We start from the raw sequence: 11,287 nt of genomic DNA, 5'->3' as shown, positions 1-11,287 counted from the left end.
GTGGGCGACAACTCTTTTGCCAGTTATCAAGCTGCCCCCCTCCCTCTTCCACCACCCACCATCTTCAGACGTATGCGCTGGATTACTACGAACACACCCACACACACACACACACTCGACCAACAGTCGCCGGGCCATCATCAGCACGGCAAGAGGCAAAGTAATCGCATGGGTGATTGGGCTGCGGCAATCACACACACACACACTCAACTTCACCCGCCCGCCCCTTCCTCGTTCTTTGCCCTCGTCACCCCAGGCGTACATCATCGTCGCCACCCCCCCACCCACCTCACCCTGTCGCGCGCTAAGTCTGTCCATTTTGTCCCTACCTCTCCTGTCGGCGTGTCAGTCCTCTATCATCTGCTGAAGAATGATGGTCTCCTCCGCAACGCCAGGCGCGAAGGCAGCCGCCAAGTCTGCCGGCGTGCGCAGCGGCCTATTCGACTCCACTGCGTACACAGCTTCCCAGCGGACTTCGTGATGCACCGCAGTGAGACGCTCCTGCAGCTGCAGCAGCTCTGTCCCTGGCGCTTCCAGCATTACCATCGCCTCCGCCGCGTCATCAGAGGATGCCGTGCCGCTAGACGTGCAACCGCGATGTTGCTCCAGCTTAGCCAGCTGCGCCAGGGCGAACTCCTGCAGCACCGATGCTTGGAGCATGTGCACACCGTCCACCATAGTGCACATGCAGAACTGCTGCTGAACATGTGCCGCAGTGGCAGCAAGGTCGCGAAGGATGGTGCGGAGAGCCGACTTGTCCTCAGCTGGTGACGGGGACAAGGCTGGTACCTGCCTCACCGGCGCGCTGGGAGACGCTTCGGTAGTTGCCGCCGTCACGTGAGCTTCAGGGGCATCATCACTACCGCCACCGTTGTCCCCGTCGTCTTCGTCCATACCGTAGTTCCATTGGCGCTTGACCGACTTCTTCGCCTTGGTTGTGCCTGTCACTGCCATACACACCTCTTCGGCGTCGTTGTCACCTGCACTGCCGCCTGCGGAGCTGCCGGAGAGTGCTGAGAGAGCCGCTGCCACTGATGCCAACTGCTGCCGCAATCGCACATCTTGAACAGCGCACCACCACGCCTCTGAGCCAACCTGTGGTGTGTTGTCCATGACACAGCTGGCGTCGCTGCGGTCACGGATCAGCCGCCGAACAGAGCAGATGGGCCCTGCAGCCTCGTCGAGAGCGCGGGCCATGGGGCTGCCTGCGAACACGGCGACTACCTGCATGCGTTTGTCCACCTGGATGCCCACGGGGCCAAGCGCGCTCTCTTCTCCTACACCGCCGCGACGGACGGTTGCTGAAAGGCGCAGCAGCGGGAACTGGCGGACGCTCAACGTCACGGACTCAGGAGGCAGGGCTGGCAGAGGAGTGAAGCCGCGCCCCAGCTGCTGCTGATGCGTCAGCTGCTGGGTAGAAATTTGCAGCGCCTGCCGCAGCTCTGCGTGCGAGCGGACAGCGGTGCGGTTAACGCGCTCCACGTAGTAGAGATGATGAGCACGCCTTGTTGTCGCCCCCGTCGCGGCGGCGGTGGCGGAGGGGAGTAGGCGCAGCGTGTCGGCGATGCGCGTCCCCTGCGACTTCTTGCTGGCGAAGACATGGAAGCTGAAGTGCTCATTCTCTTGTATGGCTTTCAGCCGCCGCGTTCCCTTCTGCAGGCGCAGCCCCCACTTCTTCATTGTCGCGCTCGTGAGCAGCAGTCGGTTGATGGCAACTGTTGCGACGCTGCGCGAAAGCTGCACCTCCGTGATAGGCCGCACCGGGCAGTGCTCTGTTGCTAAACCAGACAGAAGGGCTGCGTCCACCACCGCCGCTGCGGCTGGGGATGGAAACGCCGCAGACGGCGGCGCGTCACTGCAGCTGTTGAGTTCAGCACATGCAGGTTCCAGCCCCTGCTCCGTGGCCAGCGAGTTGCAGAGTCGGTAGCTCGTGGCCTTGCGCTCTAATGTGAGTGTCAGAAAGAGCTGCTCGCTCGATGTTGAGGTGTTTGCGTGTGCGCCAAGATGGTTGCTGCTGTAGAGCTGCGAGGATTGCCCGACGACGTCTGCCGACGGCAATACCGCGTCCAGTGATGCCTGAAAGTTTGCCATCGCGCGCGCCGCTTCCACCTTGTGGCGCACCGGTGTGTTATGGATGCGCACCACGCGGTACATGTCATTTAAAAGGTGCCTCAGCGCTGGATCAGCGTCGCTCAGCAATTTAGAGGCTCTCTGAGACTGACGCTCGTTGTTGTTGTTGTCGCTGCTGCTGCTGTGGAGGCGAGGGAACGCGTTGCCAGGGGCGATGGAGGCAACAGAGCTGTGACCACCTCCCTGCCCCTGCTTGCCGCGTGCGTCCGAGCTAGTCATAAACTGCGACATCAGTTTCGCGAAGTTCACGAGCGTCATGTCCGACCCGTCGAGCTGCAGCCCCCACGAGCGATGCGCCTGCACGTCGCGGCGGTGCTTCTTGAGGACGACGGTGACTCGGTGCGGCAGGTCCTGAACCCACTTCCGCGTGTCGGGGCTGACCCCGCTCAAGGCACGTCGCATCGCCGCCTCTGCTTCCTGTCGCTGCTCTGGCGGCATCGCAGAGGTGCTCTGCAGGACGGCACCTCTCTGGACAGTCGAGACGGCGTTGTTGCACTTTGAAAGTGCACCCATGCTGCCACTCGCACCAGGCTTCGCGTGCGTCAGTACATCAGCGTCACTGCCCTCGGTGGTGGTGCCGATTGATATTTCGAAGGTGAGCCACACCTCGCGCGACTTGGTAGCTTCGGTGAGCAGGACTGCAGCCACGTCGCGCTGGGTGGTAACCGGCTTCGCGTTCACCTTCGTCAAGCGCCACTTGCACGCCCTCAGCTGTGACGTCGCGGGGGTCTCAGTGGATGGCGGCAGCGCAGCTGCCGATGCAGCCGGTGGCAGCCGTATGAGCGGTGAGTGTTCCAGCAGCTCCGCAAGCGCGTCCCGCTGCTGTGGGGCCGCGTCTGTGTCCGCGTTGACACTGCCATGAAGTGCGGCACGCAGGTACCGAAGGATACGCAGCGCTGATGACGATGACGGCGGCGTCTGCTCGTCCAGTGTGGCGCTCTGGGAGATCCACGAGGAGGGCCAGGGGCACGCCTCGGCTTCGTTCGGCATGGCCACTGCTGCTGTGGATGCACTAGTCCCAGCGTCACCGGCCTCGCTACACCACACCGCCGCCTCCCGCACCAGTGACGCATCTTCGATATCGACGAGGTGAAGTGCCTTCGTCAAACGCACGCCCCAGCGCTGCTCGTCATGGCGGCGCCTCAGCCGCCAGCGCATGCACACCGTGCGCGCCGTTCGCATAGGCGCCACTGCCAGCGTGGTCGCCGCTGCTGTGGTCGCCATAGACTTCGCAGGCGACATCAAGAGGGTTTCGTCAGTCGCCGCGGCTTCGTCTCTCGCCAAGCCGCGATGCCCGTCCTCCAGCGTCCCAGCCACCCCCGGCAGCACCGCATCTCCTCGCACCGTCCCCCCCACCTGGGCTTCTTCCCCCAGGTGGAGAGCCGCCGCAGCCAGATCAAGCTGCACGCCACATCGATGGCGCTTGTACTGGTACTCGGCACACTGCTCCTGTGTGTCGTGGTCTCGATTGTAACACGTCGAGCAGTACACCGGTGCTGTCAGCACCTCTGTCTCTGGATCGAGCTCGCGCCGCATGCGGTGTACTTTGTGCTGCAGCGAGCTGTCCGCCTCCGTCTCTATACCGGAGAGCACAAAGTACTCGCGCAGCATGTTGGACAGGCCGGCAAGGTTGTGCTCCACCACCGCGCGGATATAGACGGAGTACACCCGATCGCCCACGTCGGCGGTGTCCGAGTGTGGGGCGGCGTGGACGAGGCCGCCGTCAAGGTGGCGGTGGGCGTGGCCGAGCACCACGTAGTCGTCTGCCGAGGGGACACTGAAGAACTCTTCTGAGAGAATGCCGGAGGCGAGGCGAGCGCCGAGGGTGGTGTGCTCGAGCACCACACTCGGGGGCATCAAATGACCTGCGCGGGTCTGCTGCAGCGCTGCGACACGTGGGGCGTTGCCGTTGCCGCTGTTCGCGTCTTTGATGCCTATTTCCGAGGACGGCTGGCTCTGCAGCCTCTTCACACCATCGGCGGCCAGCCAGCGGTCGTTGGTGAGCAGCCGTGCCGCATCGAAGTGTAGTGCGTGCATAGGAGGCTTGTCTTCCATGATGGCGAACTCAAATTCCACTGGTCGCCCCAGCAGGCGGCGGAAGAGCATCGGTGAGACGTCGGCCCTGATGTCAAGCAGCAGCCGCACCTCGTCAGTGAAGCCCAGAAGCAGCTGCGGCGCGTGCATCGCTCGCAGTAGGGCCAGCATGCTCCGACGCGTCATGATCGGATGCCCGGTGGACTCATCGGCGAAGAGATGCTCTGGGTAGCGGCCGCGGAGGAACGGTATGAAGACGTCCTCCATGCACGCCGCCTGTGCTTCCGCAGACGTTGTCACGACCATCACGTGCTCCGCTTTCACCGTCATGATGCCGCGCCGATGCACGTCATCACGGTACGCCGGTTTCAGCACGATATCGCCGAGGCAGACCTCCCGCCCCGCTTTGCGGATGCGCTGACTCGCCATGGTGTTCCAGACAAGCCCGCGTAGCGCGTTGATCCAGCGGCGACGCCACACGTATGGCGTGCGCACCACCGTTTCCTGCCAGTCGCCGTTGCACTGCATAAAGGCCTTCAGCACCTGCCGAACGGTCACATCTGTGCTGACGTGGTGCGCGTGCTGCGCTGTTGCGACGTTGGGTCGCTTCAAGAAGCGGGTCAGCGGCACTGGCGCCTTCTGGCGCTGCAGCGCGTTCAGCAGTGCAGAGCGGAAGAAGCCGTGTAGCACGTCCGTCGCTGCACGCGCCAAGGATGCCTCGCGGTTGGCGCAGAAGCAAATCGCACCCACCCTCTGCACGGCGCGCAGGCGGTGCTCAATCTGCTGCCGAGTCGAGAGGCCGGCGCCATTCGCGGTGCTGCGCGCGCTACCCACCCGCCGTATCAGTACCTCGACGTGGTAGAGAGGCTGCCAGCGTGCGAGCTCGACGAACAAGCGTGCCGACGAGGACGATGACGTGTTCCTGCCGGTCGACCTGTCGGAGGAGCCGCACACGTCCTCGTCCACTTCACGAATGTCGCTCACGCGCATCACAAACCCCGGGTGCCGCAGGGTGTTGAGGTGTAGAAGGTGCTCCCGCCGCACACGGTTCTCGGCGACAGCGCACAGCACCGTGCTGCAGGACATCTTGCTCGCTGCTGTATGCGTCAGGAAGGCGCGTTGGGGGATGCCGAAGAGACCAGCCAGGTGTCCGAGGGCATTCTGCGAGGAGATGTTCTCGAGGTACAGGTGAAACACGAAGGCGGGCGAGATGGAGCCGGGGGGAGGGCGAGTCGCGCACGGGCTTGCGCGGTTGGCGGGGAGCGACTCGGTAAAGGCAATCACCGGAGGCGGCGCGGTGTCCAGGTAGCGAACCACGTCTGCTAAGGTAAGATGAGAACTGCGGACACGACTGCTTGTGTCAGCTGCGATGGACGACGACGGTGATGGCGGCTCAAACGTTGCGGAAGCGTCACCCCCCTTGGCGTATTTCTCTCCGTCCACGCCTGTCCCTGTCGTCTGATGCTCGGCATCGATCAGCGCGCGGCGCAGCGACGGCACAAGGTTGGCCTCGGTCTGCTGGCGCAGATAAAGGACGAACCGCAGTAGCAGTGCGCAGTCTTGCGACGAGAGCGGGTGAAGCTGCACGACCCCCGATGCGGGCACAAACCACGGCCGCTCCGCGCCAAAGTTGAGCGGCAGCGAGAGACCGTCCTCATCCGTGTCGTTGTTGTCCTCACTGTTGTTACCAGGTGTCGGCGCATCGCTCGCATCCACAGCTTCACCCATACATACCACAGCCGCAGCATCGTGCTTTTCACGACCACCGTCGCCGTTGGCAGCCACGCACTGTTCCCCCCCAGCGGTCGAGCTGGCAGGCTCTGAAGCGGCGGCGACCGCCGAAATGGGAGCAGGGGCAGGAGCATCGGAGGTTGCCGGAGCTGCTTCAGCAGCCTCTGCATCAAACACTGCAAAGCTCGTTTCACCCAAGTCCTCGTCCAGGCTCAGCTCCACACACGTCTCGCCGTTGATGACGATCATGGCAGGGTCGTTGGGTGTGGCTGCCAAGTCTGCTGAGGGGTGGCTAGAACTAGCGTTCATCATCGATGGCGTGGCTATCCTCGTGCTGTCGTGTCGCCTCCGAGCAAAGTATGTGCTGCGGTCCAGCTCCTGCACCACGGCGTCACCGTAGTGCACCTCATGCAGCGCCGGCAGACGGGGCAACTCCGGCAGCAGCCGCTCTGTCATGCCCACGTCAAACTCGACTTCGGAGAGACTCGGCTTGCTGCGGCGCCGGTCGATCTGTTCCAGCTGCACGTGCGTTAGCCCATCCCTACCGCGTGTGCTCACAGCTGTTTGGTGGAGGGCCTTGGCGTGCAGCGCTGCGCGCGGGTCGACGACCGTTTCGGGTGTTCTGGTGGTGGTGCTTGTAGTAGGCCGCAGCGACGAGGCGAACATGGGGGCGGAGGTCCGCGCAGATGGAGTTGAGCTTGTGGGCGTAGGGCGTGTCGCAGTGACGCCGAGGAGGTGTTCCACCTCATCCACATCCATCGCCGCCGCCGCCATCGTTACAGCAGAGGTTGCCGCTTCTGCATTCTCGTTCGCATGGACTTGGCAACTCTCAGCGGCTGAAGGCGAAGCCTGTGGATGAGGTTGTCTGCGCTGCCGAGACGTTGTCGACTTGGCGTCTCTACACGATCGGCGTGCCACCGGGGACGAGGGAGAGGAGGCCCATCGAACCACAGTGGGTGCCAAGGTTCCGTGCTGGAGAAGGCCTCGAGATGGCAACATCGGCGCCAGAAGGTTTTGCGCGCCGGACGCGATCGATTTCACGCAACTGTCGTCGTGAGCAGGCTGGCTTGTAGAGCGTGTGTCTCTATCCTCTATGTGCGTGCCGTCTTCATGCGTGCCCAATGCCTGCGTGTAGAGGCGCCGAAGGGCACCCACGCACTGACAAGAGTAGGTGCGAAGGCAGAGCAGAGAGTGATCGACAGTGACGGTAAATCTGTGCTTCTCTGCAGCGTTGCCTCCGTCTCCCTCTTGTCTTCCCCCCTTCTCCTCGATCTTGTGCCGGATGTACGCAGCACTGCAGAGGCTCTGGAGTGGCCGCTTTGCTCCCCCACCTCCCCTCCCTCCCCTCCCCTCCCTCGCTTTGTGTTGGGGTTTTCGATTTCTCACTCGCTCTCTGTGCGTCGCCTGATGAGTTGTTAGGTACGACCACACGTACCCGTCGCTAAGTGGGCCTGTGACCCACGTGCGGTGCGTGAATAGGATACGAGGAAAGAGCGAGGAGGTGAAAGAGAGAGGGAGAGAGAAAGTTACAGAGGTGCGGTGCTTCTCTTCTCGCTGTCCACCAGTGCGTGTCCAGTCTCTCACCCCGCCTTGACTTTACCCTCTCTTGACGGCTTGCGTAGTCGTATGCTCGCTTTACTGATATTTTTCCGCCGTTGCTGAGCCACGAAGAATGCATAGCACAGCCGAAGCCTCAGCAGTTGCAGACGTAACGTACGCCCACACGCTTACGCACACGACTGTCGTCGGTCACTGTATGGGGTGGTGACTGCCTGTATGTGTAGGCGTCAGCGGCGTACCGGTCTCTCGAGCGTTCCGCTGCTTCGACTCTGACTTCATATTCGCGACGCGAGCACACACAGAGAGGAGGGAAAGAGAGGGACACGAGAGCGAGAGGGAGATGACATGCGTATACCTGAAGGATGAGCACACACACACGCGCGCGAGTCTTTCGTTCCCGCGCCCCCCTTCCCTGAAGGAGAGTCCGCGAGGAAGTGAGGCTGGCAAAGTGGGTGAGGTGCTGCCATTCCGCAAGCACAGGTATCGAGGCACATACGTGTTGCTCAAGTCTTCCTGCCTTTGCCTCTCCCTCTAGCCCTCAGGGGGTGGGCGGGAAGGAAAGGGGAGGGGGCGTATACCCCACGCACACGCACACACAGACTGCCGTCGGAAGGCACAACGCACCGTGTGCCGATGTGTTTGCCTCCCCTCTTTTTGCTTTATTTTGGCTTCTTTAGACAACACAGCCGACGCCGCTTTATGCTTACCTGTGTGCTGCGCACCCTTGCCACGCCCCTAGTCGGCGTCTAACGAGTCACCCCACCCCACCCCACTCATATCCCCTCCCCCTCCCCCCCCTTACACCCACACAGGCACGGACTCAGCTGCTATAATGAACCGACCTCTCGGATGGGTGCCGCCGATGGGGGCGTGGAGGGCTGCAACATCATCACCACCAGCCCTCGAACATATACACGGATAGGCTGAGCAAGTAGAGGGGGGGGGAGAGGGAGGGAGGGAAGATGTCTGTGCGCTTGTGGGCGACAGCTGCCATGCTCTCAGTCCATGTCCTCCGCCTGCAGCGACGGCGTTTTAGCTGCTACCTCGTCAAGTGCATCACCGACTACCTCTACAGCGTTCTGCGTCTGTGAGGAGGAGGAATGTGGCTCATTCTCTCCTCCCTCTGTCTTGATCGCTGCTGCGACGTCACCGTCGCCTTCTCCGTCCTTCGCCTCCTTGGCCTCATCGCCGCCAGCTCCGTCCTCCTCTTCATCCCGTGCATCCGATTCCGTCGCTTCCTCGTTCGTGTCCTTCAACAGGTCAGGGAAGAGGAAGGACGTCACGACCGTGCGCTCGCCGAACATTTTGCCGGCGATCCGCTGCTGCGCCTCCGCCGCCTCGTCCACTGTCTCGTACTCCACAAAGACACGACCGTAGCCGCCCCACACGGGGTGGGTTTGCTTGGTCATGTAGCGCCCGAGCTCCGTGCCGAAGTTCTTCTTGGCCTCACTGTAGGCTGCCATGGCTGCCACCTTGGCGGCCTCGTCGTCCTCGTCGTAGTCGACACCGGGCTTCGGTGCCTCGGGTAGCTTCGGCCTGGCCTCGCGGCGTGGCACGACAAGCCGCTTCACGCGACCGTACTTCTCCACTTCCTCCTCGATATCTGCCAGCAGCTGGGAGTAATTGCTGTCGTACACCAGCTCCTCCTCGTCAAAGAGGTTCAGCAGAACGAGCACCGGCGTGGCGAAGATGGTGAGCTGCGAGTTGGCATACAAGGGGCGGAGATGAGGGTAGAGGACGGCAAAGCGACCGAGCATGTCGGGCAGAGTGAACGACATGTCCAGTAGCTCCCGCATGACCTGCAGCGACGCCGCCTCTGGGTCTTCGGAGACGACCACGAGTGCTGAGCTGCCGCCAGCCCCTGCGTCCCCTTCCGCGACGCCGCCGGTCGCGCCAGCCCCACCGAGCGCTGACGTCTCAGGCAGACGCTCCCGCACCTGTTTCATGACGTACTTGCCCGATACCGGATCGTCGTCCTCGATCGTAACATCGATGTCTTCACGCACCAGCAGTGCCTTCAGCCAGTCGTAGAGTGGCAGGGCAACGACCATATTGTTGCCCAACACGACGCCGTGCACATCTGCGCGGAAGTCCGTGGCGTCCCGCAGCTCGGCGAACTCGCCGTACGCGTAGCCGTTGCGCAGCTCGAACTTCAGCAGCTTGCCGTAGGACTCGAAGACGGGCTTGATGGACTCCTCTGGCATTGAGGGCGGAAAGCCAACAAGGACTACCTTGGACTCGTCCACCCCCGTCAGCGGGTCCGCATCGCGCGGCCGTCGGATCATCAGCGGGTACGTCTGGCCATCCACCGACGAGTTGAAGAGAAACCGGTGTGGGTCGGCGGCACTCTGGCCCACCAGCTCGTCGATCATGTCCGCCAGCCGCAGCTCGATGAAGCTGAAAGACTTGACTCTTCCCGGATTCACGCTGAGGCTCTTCACTTCATCAATGCTCGCGAGATTTGCTGTGGCCGGAACGTGCCGCACCGCCTCCTCCCCTTCTTCCTTGATCAGCCCGGTTCTCTCAGCGAGCTCGCGGATTTGGCGCTCCGTCTGTAGCCGACGGACCTCCGGCAGGAGCACATGGAAATAATCTTCCAGCTCCTCGCGCGTAGTGCCGAGCGGGAAGCCGGATACGTGTGCGCGACGCTGCTCGCGCGCGCGGCGGTCGGCATCCGGCCCGATCTTGGGCGCTTCCAACAGAACGAGTGCCCCGCCTTGTCCGTTGCCGAATTGCTGCTGCGGTGCCGAGGCCGAGCCTGCTGCTGCCACGCCGCCATCACCGCTGGCCGGGGCGCCCCCAACGACGAGGTTCATGAGACTCTTTGGCACCACCGGCACGAACTCGTCCACCGACGGCAGCACTCGTGTTGTCGTGGGGGCCGAGTTCGGTCCGGCGCTCGTCATGTCGCCTAGCTCCTCGTTGCGCTCCCGTGGCGGCAGCGAGGACGAGGACGACACCGACTGCTGCTGCTGCTGCTGCTGCTGCTGCAGGAGAAAGTGGAGTAGCTGATCGGAGCTCATTCCGCCACCGCAGGCATTCTGGTTGCCATTAGGGATTGGGTCGCCGCTGAAGCCAAACGGCATCACGCCGGGGGCGCAGCCGCTCATGAATGGAAGGGCAAAGTTGCCTCCGCCAGCATTACTGTGGAAGCCCTGCTGGGTGTTCATTGGCATCATCATTTCGGGGTAGGGGATGTCCATACCGGCCCCACCGCCGTGGTGCGTGTAGGGAAGAAACGGCTGCTGCCACGGGGCGCCATAGCCGCCATCACCGCCTTCGGTGCGTCGACCGCGCAGCCGGCGGGCGTGGAGGTCGTGCTTGTCAGAGTCCTCGTCGCCGCCCTGCTGCCGCGGTGGACGCCGGAACGGATCGCCGCCGTCGTCATCGGCGTCGTCACGGCGGTAGCGCGCCCTGTTGTACCGGCCGCCACCGCCTGTGGCCTCGTTGTCGCCGTAGCGGTCGGCACGCGAGTCACGGTGGCTGCATGCGTCCCGGTCGCCCATGTTTGCTTTCTATTATTACCTTCAGTGTGGGAGCAGGTGACTCACTGTGGTCCGACAGATGCGCATGGCGAGAGAGCGGGAGGGGAGGGAGGGGAGGAGAGTGAGAAGGAGGGAGGAGCTCAAAGAGGTGCGCGCATGCTTGGCCTTTGTGAGGCGCGCGCGAGGGAGAAGTCACACATCCACACATACTCATGCAGAGTAGCACATCTACACACACACATCCACACACACACACACATCCACACACACACACACACACACGCACAGGCACTGTGCACTCCCACCTCGCTGGACAGCTCTCCCTCTATTCCCCATCGCCATGGCGA

General features: G+C 62.9%; 2 protein-coding genes across 2 annotated transcripts; both read right to left on the bottom strand.

The window, feature by feature from the left end:
• Positions 1 to 345: 345 nt before the first annotated feature.
• LPMP_030480 (hypothetical protein) lies at positions 346 to 6,561 on the bottom strand (the record flags this gene model as incomplete). Its single annotated transcript, XM_010702689.1, has 1 exon — positions 346 to 6,561. One exon carries the CDS (start codon positions 6,559 to 6,561, stop codon positions 346 to 348), a length of 6,216 nt encoding a protein of 2,071 aa, XP_010700991.1.
• A 1,892-nt stretch (positions 6,562 to 8,453) lies between these two features.
• On the bottom strand, positions 8,454 to 10,658 carry LPMP_030470 (hypothetical protein; the record flags this gene model as incomplete). Its single annotated transcript, XM_010702688.1, has 1 exon — positions 8,454 to 10,658. One exon carries the CDS (start codon positions 10,656 to 10,658, stop codon positions 8,454 to 8,456), a length of 2,205 nt encoding a protein of 734 aa, XP_010700990.1.
• Positions 10,659 to 11,287: the final 629 nt, after the last annotated feature.

This window comes from Leishmania panamensis (assembly GCF_000755165.1).
Source record: "Leishmania panamensis strain MHOM/PA/94/PSC-1 chromosome 3 sequence".
Taxonomy (NCBI): Eukaryota; Euglenozoa; class Kinetoplastea; order Trypanosomatida; family Trypanosomatidae; genus Leishmania; species Leishmania panamensis.
This window is presented reverse-complemented; position numbering and strand designations above follow the sequence as displayed.